General features: G+C 37.8%; 1 protein-coding gene across 4 annotated transcripts; it reads left to right on the top strand.

The window, feature by feature from the left end:
* Positions 1-4173: 4173 nt before the first annotated feature.
* Positions 4174-14083, top strand: scn3b (sodium channel, voltage-gated, type III, beta). 4 transcript variants are annotated; one of them, XM_072392473.1, is made up of 6 exons: positions 4174-4928; positions 6619-6785; positions 6897-7125; positions 10021-10159; positions 12519-12596; positions 13120-14083. In XM_072392473.1, the coding sequence occupies exons 1-5, from the start codon at positions 4874-4876 to the stop codon at positions 12580-12582; spliced, it is 654 nt and encodes a 217-aa protein (XP_072248574.1). In that variant the 5' UTR covers positions 4174-4873; the 3' UTR covers positions 12583-12596; positions 13120-14083. The 4 variants fall into 4 exon arrangements, with proteins under 4 accessions (XP_072248574.1, XP_072248576.1, XP_072248575.1 ...); XM_072392475.1 differs by lacking the exon at positions 12519-12596 and adding an exon at positions 11036-11089; XM_072392474.1 differs by lacking the exon at positions 12519-12596 and adding an exon at positions 11022-11089.
* The last annotated feature ends 10547 nt before the right edge of the window (positions 14084-24630 follow it).

Here is a 24630-nt window from a genome sequence, read left to right as displayed (position 1 = left end):
AGATGGAACAAGTCTTCACTTACTATCAGTGTTAGCTGAGAGCTCCATGCCAGTTCCCCTTGGTTGAATTTGGCATTGCCCTGTAGCTGTATGTGTGTGCATGTTTGCGAGTATGTGAGGTGTCATTGAGTGACTCCTTGTGATTATTTGCCTTATCAGTTAGATTAGCTGCTTTGCCACTGACTGGCCTGTGTGTCGGCTCCACAGCCAGACAATGCATCTGTGTGGTCAGAAGCCAGCAGTGATATACTGCGCTTTTAGAAATCAAGAGTAGAATCTATTGTGCTTCATGTGAACTTTCATTCTTTTATTTTGAATGAGGTATTTATCGGGACGCTGGCTCCACAGAAAGTAAAATCAAACACAAGAGATGATCTGACTAAAACCTAAACATATTTACACTACAAAGCTTAATTTTTTTTTTTTCTTTTTTTTTTAAGAAAGCACCTCTAATTTCCCACCAGTTACACAGTCCAAGTAATAATAGATTTCTATTTTTTCAAAGAAAAAATAAAGCAAAGACAAGGAAAAAAACAAGGTTTGTAAAAAAGATGGGAAAAAAAAAACAGAACAAAAATTTCAGTTACGGTATAATGTTAAGATTAAGAAGTTAAGGCTAGGGGAGGGGAAAAAAGGTTGTTAGTTTGAATGTGTGAGGTTTGAAGGAGGAAACAGTTTCATGATTTTTAGAAGAGCACAGAGGTCAGACATGGGTGTGGTTCTTTCAGGTTATATAAAAAAACTGGAGGAATCTCTTTCCGACAGATTTCTTCTCTGCTTTTTTGTTCGGAATGTTTTCCATCTGCACTCAAAGTTTCTAATTCTTTCCATCAAACCCTCTGTAGATAGTTTCCTTTCCTCCTCTTTCTTCTCAGGAGTCTCCTTCATAGGTGATACATTTTGTAGAAGGCAGGACTTTTCTTCATGCCAGTGCTACCTATCATTTTCCAATGATTTTCGCCTCTCCATCACAGCTTTTCTTTCATGTCGGTTGTTGTTTTAAACTGTTCTGACAGAAGCTGGGACTTGTCCTGCTCCCAGTGCCGTTTTTGTTCATTTTTTGAATTTGGAGCAGACCAGCATTTATTTTGGAGTTTTCCTCCATTTGCTTGGATAACCTGGTCTCAGCCTCCATTGCTCTGGACTTCTCAGCCCTGAGAGCTGATCCAACTGGTTAATTTTACAGGTTGTGTCTGCATGTTGCTTTTCTTTCCTACAAAGTTCTACTTACAGAACTGCTGTCTCTTTTTCTGCCTCAGCTGTCTGATTTTGTAGCTTGTTCTTGAATTGCTCCACCTCATTTGTTAGTGCAGCTTTTTCCGTCACAGCATCCCTTCGCTGGTCCTTCAGTTGAGTCTGCGATTGAGCCAGTTTAGCCGTTATTTTGCTGGTTTCATCTAATTGCTGAGCTAAAGAGCTCTGAGCTTCCTTTCTCTTAATCCTTTAATCTTTAACTTCTTCTTGCATGCTGCTCAATTTGAAGCATATGAATGCATCAGCTGCATCTGGTATAGTAGGGCATTTTTGTCAGGAGCAAAGAAAATTAAACAAGAACAACAAAGTAACGCTTCACATGATGAAAGAATTATCTGTCAAGGTAAAGAATGTAGGGATTTGTGCGCTGATTTGCAGGTGTACAACATTATGCTTGCTGTAGCTGTTTGTTCAACACATTGGTTATTTTAGAGGGCTGGCTTTGAGGGATGTTTGTGGGGGTGTGTGTTTTTGTTGCATTGAGTTGCTTGTTTAATCTCATGATTTGAATATTATTTTGCTGGCTGTGTCTGCATATCTTCCGATAAATAACCAACAAGTACACAAATACATGCAGACGCAGCCCTCTTTAATTCCTAAGACTTGTGGTATTTTTTTTAAAAGGAATGCATGCATCTCTCATCGTACAAAATATGCAGTGACTGTCAACACCTCACAGATCAAGAGTGAATATGGATAAAATATGTTTTGAGAGATGAGAGAAGTACTGCTAACTCTCCAAGCTGCACAATTAAGAGTTGTTGTTTTTTTCTAGCAAGCTGCACATGAGATTTACATCCCAAGTTCATCCTGTTTGATCCATAGCTGTCTGCTGTAATCATGTGATAATCTTGAAATCCTTCCAAATCCCTAGAAAGCTGCTCTTTGCTGTATGCACTCGAGGAGGACTGTGAACAGACATGCATACACACATAATTGTCCATACATTAGCGCATATGCCCTCTTAAACACTACTTTATGCACTCAGTCACTTAAATTATTCCCTGCCTTCTCTAAACTGTTGACTCATTATGTATTTGTAACTGCCCTTCCTTGGTGCTGCAGCTTGTGGTTAGATGCAACAACATGGCAACAGTTGTGAAAACATGTTTTTATTCTCCTTATCTGAAATGCTTTATTTCTCATAACCAATAAGTCTAACACACTGGATGCTGGTAGGAAACAGAAATGGGTTTGAAGCTTCCTGTAATAATAATGAGTGTGTATAACATCACCAAGCAAGCTTCCTGTTGTCGCCATGGCACTGCTTAACTGTTGCTATGGTTTCCTTATCTGCAGGATGTGGTTCAGCCAGGCCTGCCATATTTAGCCTGCTCCTCATTGTGCCAGACTTCTACTGATGTGAACAGCAACACAAGGGTGCACTCAGCTCCCTCTTTGCTTCTTTCTATAAAAGCAAAAACCACTGACTCAAAAACATTGGTGCGGAAACCTTCCGACTTTCTGAACATTACCAGTGCTTTGCAGTTCTAACATAACATGAACTTCAGGAGTAATCACTTGGATGTGGACAACATAGGTCATTGTTTTTTTCATTTGTCCGAATATAAAACAAAAGAAATTCTTAAACCCTAGATTCTTGTTGAGAGTAATCCTCCATTGTTCCAGATACAATGGCTGCAAGATTAAATACTGCTATATTCCAGTGAGATTACCGTCTTTCTTTATCACAGGCCCTGTGCTTTAGGTTCATCTTAACCTGATTTTCTTTGCTGTGCAATAAAGTTTACAAATGAGAACAACACAATATTTATGTTTTCTTAGTAAAACTGTGTCCAGAAAAGTATCTGATAGAACTTTTTTTTTAATTATTTTGCATATAATCTATACTATGAAATATGAGTTTTTTGTTAATCTAGTACTTTCAAGTCAGAGTTAGTGAATATAGATTAAATTGATGCTCCACAATAAATCCCAACTGAATATCATCAATCTGCTTATGTAATTGGATGTCTGTTGATATTCATATTGGATGTAGTGCAGCTCTATAGTTTGAGACAATACAGAAAGAAGTATATCCTTGCATCCTCATCACATTATCAAGTCTGTACAATCTGGGATACAGTCCTCCCTGAGAGCTTAAAAAAAATTATATAATTTTTACTGATCAGCAATTATATCAGATTTCTTCATTATTATTCATGAGATGGACTCGACTGGGGTTTCTATCTTTTTCTACCTGGATCAGTGGATCAAAATAACTCAATTGGATTCTTCTTTGCCTTCATTTTTTCATTTTAATCCCCGAGATTACATAAACACAGGGATTGAAAGAAAACCTGGCCTTGGAAACTCAAGAGTGTAAACTCAAATATGAACCAAATGTCACATCAAAGATCATACCCTTTAAAACTGCACACCAGAGGATCAAGAAATAGTGGATGTTTTCTGGAGGTGGGACCAAGTAAGATGGAAGACTCCCACCCGCCGAAGTCAGTTACTATGAGTTTTGAGACCTAAACAAGTCATAATGCATCATTCACAAAACATAAAACCATTATAATTAGAGTAGTAAATAAAAATTTGAACAAATCATCAATGATTTTCACTTGAACATATATGACCTCTTTACATAACTCCCTCATTATCATAGGATATACTTGGGAAGTTAAAATAATGCAAGTGCTCATGTGTAATAAATGAGCAGCAGCTGCTAAACATGATTATGTAACACAAACACTGTCCCCTCACTCTTTTTAATAGAATGGGGGGGGGGAAGGACGGCACGCCACTTCTTGGCCTATGTGTTTGGCTTGTTTAGCACCCTCAGTTAAATAAAAACTAAACACAAAAAGGAATACGTGATGAAGTAATTAGGCCGAACCCAATTGGCAATAATGTAGTCATGCACATTGTACTGTAGGAGGGACTCACTCACGCATGCGTATCCAACCCTCTGCTCCTGCCAGCGCTAAGTGACTGCTGAAAAACAAAGGCAGTGAGCTCCGGCTGGGAAATGTCATCAGTCATTCTTAATGGTGGAAAGAGACGCCAAGCAATCAATGGTGTTATTCTTTGAGAGGTGAAATGTGAGAACTGTTCTCGTTTTTTTTGCGGTTGAGTGTGAGCAGGACTCCAGATCTCGCAACTGTAAGTAGGTAAATCGGCTTCTGAGAATCTACAGGTTCCTCCTCTTCGCTACAAAGAAAAAGAAAAGAAAAAGAAAAATCTGTTTCTGGATGGATCCGGACGGAATGACAGGAGTTGTGGGCGCGGGAACTGTTGCATCAGTCGTGTAGTTGTCGCTTATCACGGACTTTATTTCCAGATGCAGGAGATGATGAAATTAGTTCATTCTAGACGATGAATTGCGAACTCAGGGTTTTGGGAGACTACAGTACAAAGATAAGAACATAAAAATATCAGCCGTGCTCCAACAACTCTGTTAAGCATCTTGTCACTCCAAATCGGGTCTTTTGGCAGGCATTTTGATTAGAAGAGAGGAAGTTACCTTCGATCTTAACAGCCGAGGAGAGGCGCTGTCCGTAGTCCTGAAGTCATTTCAACAACTCCGTCTAAGATCTCGTGCCAAGACAACTTGAGAAAAAGCGGAAGTGAAAGAGACCCTGTCCTCCAGCAGCTCCTGAAAGAGCTGAATATGATAACTCTGTGCAGAGTTCATCTGGAAACTTTAGTACTTCTGATTTTCGTTGGTAAGTATAACGCTTCAAGATGCTTCCCCTGTTTTATTGTGAACATTGCTTGTTTTACAACGATGCGATTATTCACGGGCCATGAACCATCCGATTGGCTGTGAATTCAACATCCAGTTCCAGAGCAGTTCCACTGACGTCTGGAGCTCTACTCAGTAGTGTCAGCATTAACGCTAATAAACAGGTCGAGTGAACAGAGGGAACCGATGTTAAGCTTTCTCTTGTTTCCTCCCTGACTCCCCTTTTCTGTCTCGCTGATTCATTTTCCTCGCCTCACGAAGGCGTTTGAACTCACATAGAAAAAAGAAAGAAAAAGGAAAAAAAAAAAAAGAGAATCGATGTTGTCACTGTCTGCCCTGGGGGGCTTCAGTTATATAAGAGCACAGGGCCAAACGCTGCAATGGTCACACATATTGAAGACAAATGACTTCCTGCTCCATTCCTCTAAATTTATCTTCTTTAATACTCACCTCCCATCCCCCTTTCATTATTCTTGTACCTTCAGTAGAATTCTATTTCAACCAATTCTTACATCACCTCACCCAGAGCACTTAGCTGTCCCTTTCCAGTACTAACTACAGTTTCTAAACTATTTCCTCTCATTTAGTCCTCCCACTGCTTGGAAATATTAACTGACAGAGGCCATGATTTGTGTGTGCTGGTCCAGATGACCTTGGGTTTGCCAGCAATACAGTGATTCGAGTCTCTTGAGTGCTCACAAAGATCTATAATTGAATTCACGTTCACATACTTTTTAGAGCACACTGAGTTTTGCATCTGGCTAAGTTTTGGATTTATTGTAAATTCAGAGTACAAAAGCTGACAACCTAAACAATAAAGACTGGCTCAGGAGTTTTTTGCTCCAGTTGAAAATTGTGGTCATCAGTGCACCGTGCAAGATTTTATTCTAACAAGATTTGAAAGAGGACTGAAAATTATGTCACTGACTGTGGCAGCCTATGTCAGCTCTAAGGGACACTTTGAATTTGTATAATGAATTATTTCTGCATCTGTAAGCATTTGTGCTCCGGAATCATTGGGTTCTGTGACAAGTATTAAAGAGCTCTCTCAAAAACTAAATAGAAAAACTGCTGTGGCATGAATACATAACAGTGAACATTTGAATATATTTTAGGACACACAGATTTGATTGATAATTTGAGCCTGACACAAATAGATTGTGAAAATATGAAAAAGTAGAATGAAAATATATGAGCTTCCTCTGAAAAATACAATGGCTATGAATATCTCTATCTCTCTGTATATATATATATATATATATATATATATATATATACACACACATATATATATATCACCTTAAAAGTGTACAAGTATATCATGAACTTCAATGGAACTTACATTCTTAATGTTTGGTGGTTTTCATCTTCCACATGGTACTTGTATTACTGCTAATATGACTTGTTTCTGTGTCTCAAAATCATCTTGTGCTGACAGGTCTTATGTTCAGTTATGATGAGCATAGAGAAATATTCCCCCTTTAGCAACAGAAGACATCCTTCACATTTCTCAATGTGCATCACCCCTCTATGTGAAGGTGAAACATGCACATGGATAAACAATTTTTTAAAAAGCCAAAAACGTTGGGTGGGGATGACTTTGAATTTGAAAATAAGACTTTGTTGTAGTGGTAAATCTGTCGAACATCTCTATGTAACATCACCTCTAGTCCAGCTGAGCAGGCCGGTATGTGTCGATGTGCCGTCGGAGACGGAAGCAGTCCTGGGGAAGTCCATGAAGCTGACCTGCATCTCTTGTATGAAGAGGGAGGAGGTCAAAGCAAAGACACGTGTGGATTGGTACTACATGGCAGCAGCAAAAGAAAACAAAACTCATGTAAGTTTCTGCAACAGTATTGTAGACATACCCCTTTTTCTCTCTATTCATAATAGTGTGGATACTTTTTTTTTTTTTACAGCTGTCTGCATGTTTGTTCCTTTCCCCTAGATATACCAATATGAAAATGCCAGTCCAGTTGATGTGGATGGACCATTTAAGGGCCGTCTGGCCTGGAATGGGAGCCAAGATTTGCAAGATGTGTCCATTATGATCCTTAATGTCACCTATAATGACAGTGGTCTCTATGAGTGCTATGTTCTTCGTGAATTTGAATTTGGCTTCTTCACCCCCTCGTTCACCGTCATGAAGAATATCTCACTGATTGTGAAAGAGAAAGGTATGTAAGGTTCTTCCATGTTTTTTCTAAGAAGTTTGACTCTATTTCACAGGGTTAGCAAAATGCTTGGTTTTCATATCAGTGCTGTAACATTAAATTGTAAATGGTTAGCTATCAACCTTACATCACTCTGTGTACAGTAACTTTTATCTCTGTGTGCTTTACAGTGTTAGCAGAGCTGATTTGCATAAACCAGTATTCTCAGAAGGCTTTGAGAATACAGACTGTGCTTTGTAGAAGCAGGACAGCATAACTGATAATTTCTCTTCAACACATTTTAACACTTAGAGAAACACTGTGTGCTGTACTGACCTCTGAGTCTTCTCTTTGTGTTGTGCATCCCCTTCATCTGATATTACATAACGCGTTTATCAGACCATGATAAGTGGCTTTTTTAATTATAATTCCAACTGGTTACTTTTGCTAAGTGATACATCAGTGTGAAGGCAGTCTGCCACTAACACCTCTTTCTCACTCTCTGCTGTGACTCTACTGATTTCAGAGGAATAATCATGTTTTGTTTTGTCTGCCTTTATTGTCCATCAAAGCTTTCTTCTGTTGTCAGTGAAGGCGTTAATTCAAACCAGCTACTTTGCTATCTATTAAAAGGGGTAATGTATTCTGCTTCCTGAATGCTTGGCTTGCTGAATGCGTCATTTTCCACCTTGATCGAATATACAAATCAACATGTATATTTGGACTTAATCCTCCCCATTTCTTTAACTTTACATGTTCTATGCTTGCTCATGCTAAAGGTGATAATAAGAGGCATATAAGGATAGGTTTGTGGTATCAAAGTGTTTTGTTTGTAAGAATGCAAATTGGATGTGATTTTCTTCCTAAGTGCACCTTTTCAAAAGTATGCAATGTTTTTTTTTTCTTTGTACTCAAATTAAACACCACCTTCATATCTCATACAACTGTGGCATCAAATTTCAGAAAGCCTTGATTGTAGTGGTCATTATACATGGGCATCATATTCTGGTAATGTAGTCCATGGAGGCAGAATGGAACAGCTCATGGTCAACACATATGTGCTTTCCCTTCTAAGGGATTATATTGCACTAACAGCCTCTACTTGCAGGGACTGCAGAGTCAAATCAGAAAATCCTGTCAGCTGTCTGGCCAGCTGGCTTTCTGGAATTAGGTACACATTCACAGACACATTGGTTCACATTGGCTCAAAAATTAAACACATTTAAAAGGATTTATTCAAATTTTGTCAGACAATTGCCAAATGCCCATAAAACGACATACTGAAACAGATTTTGCATATTGTAATCCTTTTTCATGCTCAAGTTGACTATTAAGAGATTATAGTGTGTTTCCATTGTACTGTAAATGATGGGTAATAGTCTGGACTTTGTGTTACTAATCTCCCACCAGACCACCGCCAGACAAAGGAGCATTAGTTGTGATGTCAAAAATTAAAAATATTTTACATGAGGCAAAGTCTTGGGCTATTGTCCTCCGTCACTTCCACTGAGAGTATGTTTAATATTCTTCTTCATGCCAAAAGAGAGGAGTGACCACAGTGAGTGGAAACTGTTCTTGTGTTCAAATGGGCAGACGACAATTGTTTTAAAACAGACGTGACAAAAAAGATCTAAGGCAAACCCTTTCATGTATAAATGATCAAAGAACTGTGCAACATTCTTCTGAGTCCTGATGATTTTTAGCTTTTATTTTTTCATAATCATGTGAAAAAATGACAAGCCATGACAGTGTGTGGGATAACAGCACATGTCCACTAATGTGGGTAATGTGCAATAATAGCATCCAATCCGTTCATATCCCAGAAAATCACTTTTGAATAGTTGTCCACAGGATTGACGTTTATGCGTGAAAGGGCTAAAATCAGTTTACACAGAAAGAGCCACTGTGACGTTTTACTTTCATCTTTTTTAAAAACTTAAGGGTACCCTGTGGAGTTATTGTGATATCATGAGCACGTTCCTACTGAATTTGCTGTTAGCTGAACACAGCCATGACAGATGTCTGCAGGGCACTCTTAACTCTTTAGGCTTCAGTACCATTACAGCACAAGTATGATCATATTACTCTGTATGTAACATAGTATGTATGTGAAACTCTTTTTATAAAAATGCATTTTAAATGTTATTGTCATCAAGACACATGACTTTACTTTTACAAATTGTCCGGCTGCATAGTAATGATGGTGCAACTGTACTTGCCGTAGTTGTATCTTGACAGAGGAAGCTAAGTCTGATTTTCTTTATTAAATCTGTTCATTAAACGATACACAACTATAAAAAGAATGCTGCTCCAGCAAGCCGAGTTGCTGCAGGCATTTGAGAAAACAATCTCATGTCCAGGCTTTTTATACAGTTTTAAATGTCACCATCAGAACACATTTACATCCTCTGCTGTTGGCCAGCAAATACACGAACAAAACTACTTCATGTAATGTTGTCCACTCCCGAATGTTCTCTGCATTTTCCCGGAAAGTCTAAAACTGGTAAACATGTCAGTTTTACAGTTGCCCTGAAAAAATGTTGGACGGAGAATGAACGCACTATTGTAAATGCTCTATTATTTTATTCAATATGGAAAATATATAAAAAAAACAAAAATGCATGCAATTATTAGACATAATTATATGATAAACATCTTACATGATAGATGATCATGTGAAGTCCAACTCAGCCACAACAATGGTGAGTTGGATTATAATTTTTAGACAAGTTCTGCACTATATTATGGACACATTCACAATGACTGACACTAGACTGTGCATCGTCAGTGTTGAATAAGCTTAGCATACTTCTATAAACTTACGAAAGAGTCACTCTTGCTCTTTTCTATTCATAAAATTTCACAGAATGAATGCATACTGAATAAAACATGTGCCTGTATGTTGCTTGTGCTCCACAGCTACTAAGGAGACTGCAGCGATCTACTCTGAGATCATGATGTATTTGCTGCTGGTGTTTTTGACCTTGTGGCTACTGTTGGAAATGGTCTACTGCTACAGGAAGATCTCCAAGTCTGATGAGCAGGCGCAGGACACAGCGTGAGTCTCACAGAGCTACGTATGCAGATCCACACATACACACGCATGGGCATAGATGCAAGTGGACAACAAACTGAAACAGTGTATTTCCTGTTGTGACATGCTCAGAACTTACACAAACCCATCAAGGCAGTGGGATCTTATTCGCTAACAGAGATTGTGTGTCCTTGAATAACTTTAAGTATACCTGGAGATGCGTGAATTTCAGGTTATTACATAATACTCATTTAAAATCTCAGCCATATCAGCAAAGACATTTAGGAAGCAGTAAGGGAAAAAGCAGGACAGACAGAAAAGGGCACCCAAACAGTCAGAGATAGTAGTAATTGACTCTACCCCGCATAGGTTTTTAACACTCCTGAAACTTTAATCTGTATTTTTACTAACACAGTCTGACAGACCTGAATAATTCTAAGCTCTGCTGACTGGTCTTTTTTCTAAAAAACGTTTTTACATTCAAGATGGATTTTCGGCTCCATCAGAAGCTGACTTTTACATCACCCTGTCAGCACTGTAAAAGACTCAAACTCACCTTTATAGTCAGCTCCCATCGGATTTTCACAGTGTTGACTAAGCCGGTGGATCCATGTTGACAGCTTTTATACAGAGACTTCTTGCTCTGAAAAGAAGTGTAGCAGATAATGCACAGCAGTTGTGCTGATTCACTGGTGTTATTTTCCAAACAATTATTAATTGTGATTCCAAATCCAGCTTCTTCAGAGACACAGAGCCCGAGTATTACAGAGTTTGTATGCACCACCTCTGTTTACAATAGAGTAATACAGTAAAATGCAATGGTAAAGGGTTTATTTTTGTTGTTGCTGCTAATGCAGGAACAAAGAGTAACATTTTATTTGACAAGTCTTTATTTTACAGATCTTTTATGGCCTGATGATCCCTTAATTCATGGATAAAGAATTGTGTATTGTGGTAAGCGTTTTGGAGAACTTTCTTCTCCCCAAACTAAATTCTACACCAGCAACTAACTGGGATTTATTGAAAGTGTGCTAATTAATCACTCTAACTTTGACTAACTTTGATTTATTTACCAAACAATAAAGCAAAAGTTAAGAGTACAGCATAAAATTCAACCCACACAGCTAAAGCATTGAATTGCTTCAAAGACCACTGAGGTTAATTAACATAGATGAAACAGCTGTTTTATCAGGAAATTAATCACTGACTTTGGATGGATGAGTAGTTATTTATGCAAATGAGAGGATTTTGATTAGTTTTTGCTATTTTATTTATTTATTTATTTATTTATTTGTTGTTCAGTTATTCAATTCTTCAAATCAAACCATTTGTAGTTGCCAGGGCTTCGGAAACTAATAATAAGCATTCCTCTAAAAATATATATTTGAATCCTGAAATGAAAGCATGTAAATCAATTAAGCACGGTTGGAGAAATTGCCTTAGAAACATTTTTGTCCTATGATGCAACAATTAGTTGGTCCATTAAAGCCATAGAGGAGCGGCTGACTGCAGAAATAATCTTCTCCTTAGCATTTAGTTAGTTTGGTGATCCATGACCAGATCAAGAGAGCGCTTTAAGTGAAGTATCATTGAATGCGTGTGACACTATAAGTTTCATCGGCCCCAGCATTTGAAAAAGTTAATGGTTTGCGATCATGTCATTAATAAACAATTAATAAACAGCAAGATGTCATAAATATGTCTCGATTTAGTGAGTTACGTTAGTGGTTCAGGTCATGTATGTCTTGTAAATGAAGATGAAGTCAGGAAGCGACAGCAGTAAATGAAGTAAAAAAAAGTCTGACAAGGCAATCTTTGAAAAACTGCTACTCTATCAGCGGGATAGAATAAGAAAATATAAAACTAAGTACAGATAATACTAATCAGGTTTCATCTACAAACTTATTCTACTGTTGTATTGAACATAAAGTCATGTTTAGTGGTGTGTGTTTTCAAGAGGTTTACTAAATTGAATAACTAAATAAGGGTATCAGATCTTCTCTGTGAGAAGTGTCGCACTACTGCTCACATGGAGGGATTTCTATATTTTGAAATTAACTCCATGTGTGCATGCTTGTCTGTCTTGTTTGCCTCTGCATTGGCCCTGTGATGGAATGGCAAGCTGTCCAGGGTATAACATGCTTTTCACCCAGTGGCAGCTGGAATGGGATAGAGGGGATATGGAAAGTGAATGAATGAATTAATTAATTAATTTAACTCCCTGTGAGGTTGCACATGTGTGAAATAAAGGCCAATGTTAGGAGCAAAAGATTCATGTTTCCAAAATGAAGAAAAATGTAGTCATCTATGATGTATCTTCTGGGACAGCGGCATAACAGTAGGTTTCAGACACTCCTCTGTTTTTCTACCCGTCTGCCCACAGGACAAACTATCTAGCCATCCCCTCTGAACAGAAAGACAATCCAGCTGCTCCCGTTACCGAATGAAAGCGGTTTTCACGGTATTTTACATGTGATTCTCAGTCTGAACATAAACAGTGGAATCATCCCCCTTTTCAACTCATTGTTTGTACCTTTATTATTCATAACTGTAGTGGAGTCCTGTTGCTTCAACTTCCTCTATGTCTCATCACGCACACCTCCCTTAAAAGGGTTTTCATTCTTGCCATTTTTGGAAAAACAAATCTTTTTTCCATCCAATCTCTCTTTATTCCAAGTTTCAAATTTTCATTAGAATGTAATTCATTAGGACTGGTAGTATACCATGCAAGTTCAACTAAGAAAGGTGAAACGATATGCACGTTTTCTTTTTTTAAATGTGCTTCATTTAAAGGTAAGTTCATCTTGCACTGATCAGCATTATGAAGAGAGTTAAAGAAACAAGATGGAAAAAGTAAACTAAGACATATGACATCTGCGTGTTCATGATCTGTTTATGTAAAGAATTATCTAAAATGTATATTTTGTTTGACATTTGACATTTTTCTGATGAATGAGGGGAAACACATTCTCTTCTCTCCTTAGGTACTAACCTGTCACAATGGGAAGTTATTTCCATGTGTCGACAACAGGCAAAGATGACATCATCTCATCTATGCCACTGTGAAGGCACCATTACTCTCAGACAGCCATGTGAATCCTTCCCACCGACCTCCCTTGTGTGTTGACTGTGTCTCGTGAAGAGCCAGTTAAAAATGTCCAAGTGCTCGATTCTTCTCCTTTTCCTCCCTTTATTCACCTTTGTGCCAGGCAAATTAAGTGCTTTAAGAAATACAGTAGCTTAAAGAGCAAAAATGTTGGTATCCTGCACTTACTATTATCTGATGAATAATAGTAATGCTATATTTGCAGTTGTGTAGACTTAATAACATTTTCCTAATAGTTAGTATCACCTCTGTGATTTCTATTATCTCTATAATCATATACTGTATCTGACTATTGTCAACTTGTATACTGTAGTACTTGCTCAGTTTATTTTACTACCTTTTTACAGACCATGGTGTGTTTTGTTTGTATTTGCCAAAGGTCTTTTTTAAGAAAACTGGATTGGAAAGCTTTTATACTGTATGGATGTGCATTTATCTCTTGTATTTACCTTTTCTGTATGCATTGATGACTTCACAATGGACTGCAAATATGCAGATGCTATTCTATCAAATAATCCTATTTCTATTTATCTGAATTCGTCTGGAGGTCTTTACTCTTTTCTGCGTAAATTTTGAATCCATGCTCAGCTTTGATGTCAAAGTACATAAAGTGGTCAAGTTGGCATGCAATTGCTCTAAAATGTATTCTTGAAGCTTTAACTGTTGCTGAAGTTATACCATAGCATTGCTATTGAGACTAGATGTGTGCCTCATTCTACAGTGCAACACTGTAGAAATGTTAAAAATCTGAAAAATCTTAAATCATATCATGAGATTCTTAGTCTGTTAGATATGTAATGTCTCATGTGTGAGTGAGCTACTATTAAATACAATGCATTCCAGAGTCTGAGTAGTAGCTTTATTTGTTTTCAGAACAAATTACTACCGTGTCATTGTTCAAATGCCAATAAGTTGATGGCGCACAAAAAAATGAACTCCAGTTTTTAACTTTTACTCTGCAAGGATGTGAACAGAAAAATGCAGTGCTGACTCTGCAGTTTCTTTTCATGTTCTTCTTATCTTATGTGACTGTGGTATTGTTGAAAGGAATGGAGCTGACCTTAAATCATCACAATAAGCACCCCTGGTATTTCCAGCTCTCGTTAACACTGAAAAAAGCAGCGACCGGAACCGCTTTCAATTTGTTTCTGCTTGAAGTCAAGTCTCTCTCTGTTAATTGTCGGTCTTCACTGAGCTCAAGCTCAGTGTTGTGTAGTGGGCTTTTTTTCCCCTTCTTTTTCTTATGTGGTATCAGAGCTGCATTTGATATGCAAGGCCAGAAAGTCTGTGGAAGGCAAAGAAAGACAGCAATAGGTAAAGCGCAGAGAAGGGGAGTTAGAGAGGGATGTGATGTACGTTGCTCTTTTAGGTAGCCGTGACCCACAGCAGTGACAGATATAGCAGCTGCTGTTGTTATAGCAACCAAGGCATGCCTGTAGCGACGCAGATTGCCTGGCAATGAAATCACCATGTGATAGTTGAGACTCATTTGTTATAACTTACAAATGCCCAAAATATGAAGACAGCACCAGTAACCGAGTGTGTTTTGCTCTTAAAGTTACAAGCAAGGGATGACAGACCAGAGAAGCAGACACTAACCACAGATGTCAGGTGTATTATCTGAATGGTAAACAGGTAATGTAACCATGTGCCCTTCATCCATCAATCAAGTTCTCAGAAATTGGTTATTGATTGCCCAACACATCCCATAAACTATCCAACAATTTGGCATTATGGCTTTGAGATACACTATGGAAGTGTAATTCTGTAACCTTCCCCCTCCACTTCTCCCCTTCTCCATGCCTTCCTGTGTCTTTTTCGTGCTATTGTTACAATGTGCCTCCCTCAGGATACAACCCAGTAAAGCGGCCCACATTCCGCTAAAGTATGTTCAAATTAAACCACCAGTCCCCAATTGCCTCATTGCTTAGATAAGCATTTTAAGTCACATCAGTTATTTATGAACGTTACCATAAACACGATCAATTTGGATGTTATTGTACTGGCAAACAGATATATAGAGTGAATCGCAAAGAGGATCTCTACAGATTTTGTTTAGTATACAAATTATAAGGCAGACTGTACATGCAGCACTCCACCTCTTCTTTTCCATCTGCTTGTTGGAAGTTACTTGTCAAAGGTAAAAGTAAGACTGAAACAGTTGTTGCTATGTTCATTTTGACATGACAAAACAGTACCTGAGCTCATTAATCATGTAATCTATGGTCTAGATTGGCTATATATCAATGAAGGGTCTTTGTCTCCCCCTAGTGTATATCTTCATCAAACAACACGCAATCAAAGTCAAGTTATGAATGTCAAGCTGTCTTTCCTTCTGTCAAGTATGAAACACCTTACGTCGCTCCTAATGAAACGTGATACCAGGTTGATGAGGAGGGTCATTTCTGATGTACAAGTTGCTGATTGCAGTATTTTATGATACATTCACACAGACATGTTATTAATGTATTCATGCTCTCAGTTCAGAGAGTGGCTTGATCAGTGTTGTTTATGTTTATGCATTTAGCAGACGCTTTTATCCAAAGCGACTTATAAATGAGGATATAACACTACAGCTGACATCAAAGCTAACAATAAGCTACACAGAAGGAAACCACTAGTCAGACTCTGTCAGAGGTGACACGGGTGACAGTGTAGAGATAGAGTGCAGGCATAAAGGGAAGTACAGGGTAAGTTCTAGGATAGGAGATGCTCTCTGGAGAGCTGGGTCTTCAAGAGTTTCTTGAAGATAGACATGGTAGGTCATTCCACCATCGTGGAACGAAACATGAAAATAGTTTGGATTGTCTTGAGCGTGGTGTGGTGTAGGCACTGCTAAATGACAAGCCTTTGACGACCGGAGTGGCCGAGTTGTGATGTGTAGCTGGGGTCAGAGCAGTGATGCAGCATGCTGTATACTCCCAGGCATCACAGTCACACAAAGACAGGCTATTGATTGCTGATCAATAACCAATTTGGTGGATGTGACTTCTATCTGTTTAGCAATGTTATGAAAGATGGAAACATAATAAAGCAAATGATTACCATGCTTTGCTTTTCTGCTTTTTAACTAAAATGCCTGTTTTCTTTCCTGTCCTCCTGAAAGTTCACTGTGTGATTCAGTCCAAATGAATTTTTAAAGCTTTGTATCAAACCAGATTGGATGTAGCAAGAAAGGTGTTTCCAAGGTAATTCTGCTGCCTGGCATTTCCTTTTAATGGCTGAATTCACACCAATGCACACATTTAAAATGGAAAAATCTTGTAATTTCCTCTAAAAGAGCTTTTCAAGGTCAACCATGGGCATCTCATTCATAATTGTGAATGTTCACACATTTTATGCTCTATGCTTCGAGACAGGGTGTAGCTGTTGACTTTTTCCACACAAAAAAAAGCCCACACCATATATGCAATGTGCAAGTTACAGCTAGATTGTACATTTCCAGCCAAGACAAAAAAATAATAATACATTTCTAGATTTCAAAGATCTCCATCATTGTTTCAATGAATAAGAAAACTGAAGTCAAGAGTCTCATAACTTCAAATGACTAAAGGCAAACTATTTTCCTTTGGCTGTGCTGATGATAAATCACCAATAAATGGACTCACCTTTGAAAAGAGACTGTATTACAAAGAAAGACTACGGCTCATTTGAAAGGTAAGCCAATTTAGAGGAGTAACTGATCACTGCACAAAGTTGTTATATACAGGATAAGGATAGATATCTGTGCAGATACACCACATTAAATGCTGATACTTGATTTGGTAGTCATTTGCAGTCTTTACAGGTCTTAAAAAAAATACACTTTGACGAGGACGTGCAGACACCACTCTGATAGTTTAAGGGATTGAGACAGCCACCATTAAAGTGAGACTATTAAACCAGTGAAAGTAAATTTTATATTTTATACTGTATACAAAGGTAGTATCAACCAATCAACCAAGCTATAACATGTGAAATAACTATTAGAGCTGCCCTCAGCCCCAGTGCTATGCTGGATGACTGATTTTCTTGCTGTGGACTTGCACTTACTAAAAGACCATGGAAGTACCATAAGTGCTATCATCTAACAATCTTTTAATCTTTGCAAATCAGTCAAGGAATAGACTAAATTTACTTCAAAGAATCTCAAAATATCAAACTATACTTTTAATATATACCTCAGTTACCAACGAAAATTCAAACTACTTCCACAAAGTTACACTGAGTTTCAGTACTTCAGTCAGAATTCAATTGATCTCAGTTCCTACTCTTAAAAGATGCTCTGTCAGCAATAAAACTGTGCTAACTTGTGGCAGTAGGGAATATCACCACACCATTAGCTGGTCAATATCAGATTAGAGATTTACCTTTGAGCCCTGACTTACACATTCTTCAAAGTCAATCCTTATTATGGAAACAAAAATGGGCTGGCACAAGATCTCCTTCAAGTTCTATCAGCTATTAAGTTCTACCCGAACAACCCTGAATCACCTCTGGAGAATCTAGCTGCGAAAGGTTAGCACAATCTAACTTTGGGAAATGTACATAGTTCCTATGAATGAATTCTGAGCCATTCGGAGCCTCTGTATATTTTAAATCATCCTTGCCTTTATAGAGATATTATCATCCCCTCGTGGTGTCATTAGCATAAAGAGGAGCAAATAGGTAGAAGTGTTTGACAAATAGAGCTGCTCCTGACTACTGAATGAGACACCGATCTTTTCAGGAATATTAATTTGCTGCCATGCAATCCATCAAAGCTAATTTTTAATGGATATCCTGCATTGCGCTGATACAGGAGGAAAAAACAAAAAGAAGATAACATGTCCAAAACCGCAGCTGCTTCAAACTACTAATCAAAACTGAATCCATGAATTAAACACGAACCCTTTCACTGTATGCCTTAACCTCTCTGCTCTCCAATCCATCTCTCCTCTCCATTTTCCCATCCTTCATTTCATTCACCTGCATTTTAAACAAGAGGCATCTTTGATTAGCAAGACAAAGAGGATGCCTTAAATAAAAAGACCATTTACAAGTCAGACTCAGACGTGAGGTAGTGACTGAGGCCCTGCTCTCTAATTTGTGATGAGAGGATGGAGCTGGCCCACAGCACAATGACGTTACAGCTCTATTGTTAGTGAAATGAACACCTGGCTGCCAGAGAAGTGCTAAATCACTGCTGTGTTCAACCACACCTGAGGCTCGCCACACAAAGTGACACAAAACAGAACATTACATTGCAAGCTGGCTGAATTCAACAGCAACTGTGCCTGAGGTGCAGATTTTACTTCTAATCCATTAACAATAGATCCATCAATTGAATGTCCTTTTTATTTATTGTGGCTTGCTATACAAACGGCTATACTAACTGTGACATTATTTCCTCAGAGAAGAACAACTGACAGTGAAACATTGTTAAACCTGGTTAGACAAAATTGGTGGAGAGGGAAATTAGACTTTCCAACCATTTGTAATTAAGCTGTGTAGTCAAAAGTTGATAAAGGAAAGGAGAAGATTTTAGATCACAGCCAAAACTAAGATAAGCCTGCAGCTTTGTTACCTTTGTGCTGAAGCCAAAGCACTATTTGACTGATACCCTCTTGACACTTCTGGTCAAAGAAAGCCTTATCATGCCTGATAGATTATATCTTAGACCCTTGGTCAATGTATACACACTCTTCAACTAGAAATGCTCACCGACATGACTCAGTCAAGGGATCATTAGAAGTATTGAGCTGTTTCTTACAGCAAGAGTCTCATCTCTCTATTGCACTGGATAACCCCCTTTTTTCAGGTTTGACAGAGGAGGATAGAGCCACAGAGGGACCCTGAGAAATAAAAGCTGATCCCCTCTGCTGCTGCTACAGGAAGGTGGGAGAACTGTAAAATCAGTAATAACCAGAATCAATGATTTTTTTCACAAGTGGTTGGGGTGACACTTTATAGGCAAATTATGAAATGTAGGAAAAGTAACATCACAACACAGACTTTATTTTAGCATTACATACCTAAATAATTAAAAAATAAAATACAAAGCATACAAAGCATACAATACAAAGTCTGTAATGTTAATACCCACAAGGCCTCTCTTCTTGTCAATAACAACTCATGATCTCCATTGCACAGAAACCCACAAAGTGGAGACAGGCCATGTGACCCGTTTTGATAAAATGAATCATGACGTGGCCTTTCTCCATTTCTAAAACTTCTAAAATTAAACTAACAATTTGATATTTAATGGGGCTGAACTAGACAGAGAAAGCATATTTTGGAGTTGGATCGCGTGGGAATCAAGTGTAGATTTAAGAACTTGAATCCTTTCAAAAGAATTTGTAAATGCACGAATGTAAGACATGTGAGCTTACAGCCCCAGACCCCAAAGTATTTTTATGAAATCTTAGAAACTAATAAATGTTAGATATGAAAGGAATACATATTAAGATGTTAAAAGTACACCGGCATTTTCAGCTGATACGGCCTTCTGACATAGCTGTAATTAGCTGTCATCCTGTAGCAGAGAGTGAAGTGTGTTGACAGGTCATAACCCATTATTATTTTTTCAACTGCTTGAGCACAATTTTGAAAACATGACCCATTTGATCAAAACAATACACACAATTAGCACAGCCACACACCCAAGGAACCAGACACCTCAGATCCTTTGCAAAGTGAAATTAAACTAAATTTTACTCATTATTTTTCATGATTGAAAATGTTGTGAAATAAAACTCAATACCACAAAAAAAGACTTTAGTTGTACAGGAGCGACTTATACAAACATGACAGCGATTACAGTTTTAACTCCGGATAATGAACCATTTTAAATAGCATTGTTTCATTCATTTCAGTTGTGAATGAATGTTATCCAGTAAAACACAATTAAGTTCATAGCATGAACTTAAAACTTCCATCAGCAACATCTTAATAAATTGCAAACACATAGTTAAAAATGTAAGTGAGGTATTTCCTCAAATAAAGGCCATAGGCAATATTTATTTACATCCACAGCTTAGTCCACAAAGTTTTAAATTGGGTGTGTGCCTTTATTGAAGGGTACGATCTTAATTTTTTTTGAAGATATAATTAACACAATTAGCATGACTTGTCACATTTTTTCTTATTATTTTATTCCCTCAAGCGAAACATCTGGAAAGGAACACATAATCATTCTTATGTGAATCAGCGTAATCTCTAAAAGGTGTGTAAAACTCGCCTGTAGGCTGTGTTAAGTGATACACGGGGTGTCCTTTTTTTTACAAGCTGACACAATTTCCTGAGGTGTTAAGGAAATGTTTGTGACATGCTTTGGCCAAAATAATGCAGAAAGACCCTACAACCACTTCTTTGTCATCCATTAATTTACACCTCTGTTTAAGAGAAGCATTTTAGGGCTTGGAGTGACCCACTCCACTCCACCCCTCTCTTCCTCAAAGTCTGCCTCTCTTTAGATCTGTAGTACTCAATAACCCTTGGAGCATGTTATTATGGTATGAAAGAGCATACAGTAAAGAGCATGAGAACTCAGACCATACACCAAACTGAAAGACATATACTTGACTGGCAATTCTTTTAGGCACAATCTTGTTGTGTGCTCCCCATGTTGTTAAAACGCAAACCACAGAAAATAATTGCCTGTTAATAACACCACTGAAAACTCTGAACTTCGCTGCTGCTCCATTCCACTATGTCCGGTTTAAATGTTGATCGGATAAATAAAACTGTTGCTTATATGTTGTTTTTTAACGTTTGTCCTGTGATGTCATTTGTCTAGTGTTAAGAAATAGAAGACCAATTAGCTAAATCTGCCATGAAAACAACAAAAAAAGAGGAACAGACAACATTTTATACACATTCTCTATTCAACCACAGTACATTTGTCTGAATCCCATCTCTTTTTCACATCACAACAACATAGATCAAACTCACCTCAAGTGAATTCAACCTTCTCTAAACCATAAAAATGATTAAACAAAGTGAATATGGTGTAGGTTGAACTGGGTAGGCAATGTATTGTGCAATTGTAGAATCCAGCAAAGAAAAAGCGTGATTGAATAGGTAGTAGAAGCTTTTCTGATGAGAGTAGACAAATTGCTTACAAACCAATTAACCTTTCAACATTTAAATGGAAACATAGCTTTTGCACCTTAACAGCTAATTGGGGATGATTTGAAAACAAATTGTGTGTCTGAATTCTCAGAATTTTTAAATACATTCTATATAATACATAACCAGATTAGATTAGATTAAATAGACTTTAAATCAAGACTACGAGGACACACGATGGCTGCAGTTTTGGGTTGCATTACTCCTCTTGACTTAATAGATAAAATAAATAAATAACCAGATGTTAATTCTTAGATTAGATTAGATAGACTTTAAATCAAGACTACGAGGACACGTGATGGCTGCAGTTTTGGGTTGCATTACTCCTCTTGACTTAATAGATGAAATAAATAAATAAATTAAATGTCTTAAAATGGATACAATGAGAGTTTTTCTATGTGGTCATGAGTCAAATGTTCAAGAAAACAACACTTTCTTTCGCTCAAATGATAAAAAGTGTAAGTAAGCTAACTTGCTGTGAACCCAGAAAAGAAAGATTTTTCACTGATTTTCCAGTTCAATATTGCTACCGAAACAAGAGCAAACACTCTGATAGTCTATCTTAATAATTCAAAATGTCAAGAAGGTATGCAGGACTCTTCTCGGCCTTGTCTCTGACATGACGATCAACGACAGACAAGAAAGACAGTTTTACTTTTATTTTAGGTCTTTTAAATGGTACAAGTACATCCGTAAGATTAATTAAGGGTTAGGGATGCTTGCTGAGTGGCAAAGAGAAAAATCATAACAGAGATTAGATGTGTTTTTGGATATTCCGTAAGAGTTATATTCTTAAGATCTGTAATGGTACGGATAAGTCTCTTTGTGTAGGCATTGAGTTATCTGAACACACAGAGAGGAGAAGCATACAGTATAAACAAAGGACTTAAAAAAAATGTGTTCCCTGGATATTGTTAGTGAGGGTAAGTGTATTACTGGTATTTGGTTCATTTTTCTTCAAACAAAAACATTTCCTTGCCTAGATTGAGGATCATGGAAGGATGCCTACAAAACACACACACAAGCACTGCATGACATGCATCTGTCAATGTTGTAAATCAGTTTCCTGAAGGACAAAACAAAAACACACCAGCCTTTTTCTTCTTTCAATCTTGTCATCTTAATTTAAAAAAAGGAAGATTGTGTGTATGAATATATATATATGTGTGTTTGTGTGTGTGTGCGTGTGAGTGTGAAATATGGAGTACCTCTCTATCTCTTGTGAGAAAGTTAAAGGACAAGGTACATATTTCAAAATTATCTGTGTCACTGTGACGAAATAGTCTGCCACCGGTGCGATATTCTCTTTCCACTACTTGTATATGTGCTCGTATATTACTGCCTCTACCATCCATTTTACTGCTCTTTAGGTTCACACAGTGATTGTTAACCCGGGACGGCTGTTGTTTTTAAAGCCACTTTCAAAGCTTTTGCCCTCTGAAAGCTCTTGTTATGACTCGTTTTTCAGTGACTTGCTTAGATTTCCTAAACATTTCATTTATTCGTGATGCACTAATGTCACGGGCATGGAAAATGAATTGCTGTCGTGGATATTCATCTTCTAAAATTTTCTGCAAATACATACTGAAATTGAAAACGGTTTGGATGATTGCTGAAATTGTACAGAGCTTGAAGTACATAGATAAATGTCAGATCTTATACCTTAGGAGGATTTACAGCTATACCCTTGAAGTCTTGAGATTTGCAAACAGAAATGGCTGGAAATAAAGCATGTACGACATGGTGAGAAACTGCAAAGCCGGTGGGCCATGTTCTTAATAGATCTACCTGATTGCAAACAGCTCTGCGGGATCAACAGTGGGGGTTGGTTGAAAGGCTTAATGCTGGAGGGCAAAGCTGAGCAGCAGTGGGGCTGTGCACGACTGCAAAATCACTGAAGCTCGAGCAGAATCGGTGAGGAGGGTGTAAGAAGATTCTTGTCATTCTCATTTGTCGCCAACTAACAAATGCCAATGTGCCAATGAGCAAAGCATCCAGTATAGAGTATATCTCCAGCTGTGAAGTTTGTTTGCCATGTAATTATTTTCTTACCTGTTCATGTTACTTTCTCTTGTTTTGTGGAGCTGTTTTGCCAGCACATCACTGTACTGACAATGCAACAGGCGTGAAAGTGAAGAACATTGATGACTGCATTTACCATATTAATTTGCGTATGTTTATTAGCTCATAGTCGTACATGTCCTGCAGGTCATTTTTTAACACTAGCCGCTTTGAAACCACTAGTTTATGAGGCATCTACGGTAGGCAGCACCGTTATCAATGTATATCTTGCATAAGCATGGCCTGGCTATCATTCCACCATTCATCCCAGCCCAGCTCAACACAATACAGATACAAGGGATTTATTAACTAGCCAGCCATAGTAGTTTCTTGAACAGTCCAGGTGGATTTACACTCTCACGGGATTAATTAAGAGAAATAAAACATCACTTCTCTTATGTCAGCAACAGAGTCTGCAGTTATAACAATCTTTCACGTGTCTCTTGGATAAGAAAACAAGATGTTGCTCTCAACTAGAGTGCATAAATAAAGGGTTTTTAGGAATTTATTGCATGTGTGAGATGAATCCAATAAAATCTTTACTGCATTCTGAATCAGATTTTTAATTGAATTTTTGAATCATAACAGATTCATGTGTCAACACACTATAAAACAATCACATCATTACACTGAGCCTTTGTACTGACCAGTCAGTCACATCTATGCAAAACAGGACAACATTGCATGCTGATTTTGCTTGAGTAACCGAGGTAAATATGATTCTTAGCAATATGCTGTCTCCCCAGCATATTCTGCATCATTTATGTGTTCCTCTGATACGTTTGGGTTGAAACAGCAGTCACACTGACACTGTCTGCAGAAACCGAAGCTTTTTATCAGCCATTGTCAGACTTATTGTAGTGGAAATTTAGTAACGTACAGAGTCAGTTATTTTCTTCTGAGGAGATAAGAGGCTTTAATAATAATATCTTGCGAGAGAGAACAACACAGTACAGAATACAGAGTTGCTCTGACCACTGAGGCAAAAACACACAATTATATTGCCCGCTTATCACGTCATCTGTCTTTGGGTATAGCCGATTGTTCTTCTATCTTTCCTCCCTAAACATCAGTTGAGGTTACCCAGACACAGTCGTAAATACCAGCCTAACCCTGTCCCCCTTAAAGCCCACCATTGTAAAGAGGAATTTAAGAAAAACAGGGCAGAGTGGTACCTTGCAGCTCGGTCATTTGCAGGTCAAACACAGTAACACTCAATACAATGCATATAAGAATTAAT

This window comes from Leuresthes tenuis, unplaced genomic scaffold (genome assembly GCF_036924035.1).
Source record: "Leuresthes tenuis unplaced genomic scaffold, fLeuTen1.0.hap1 SCAF_9, whole genome shotgun sequence".
In the NCBI taxonomy this organism is placed as follows: domain Eukaryota; kingdom Metazoa; phylum Chordata; class Actinopteri; order Atheriniformes; family Atherinopsidae; genus Leuresthes; species Leuresthes tenuis.
This window is presented reverse-complemented; position numbering and strand designations above follow the sequence as displayed.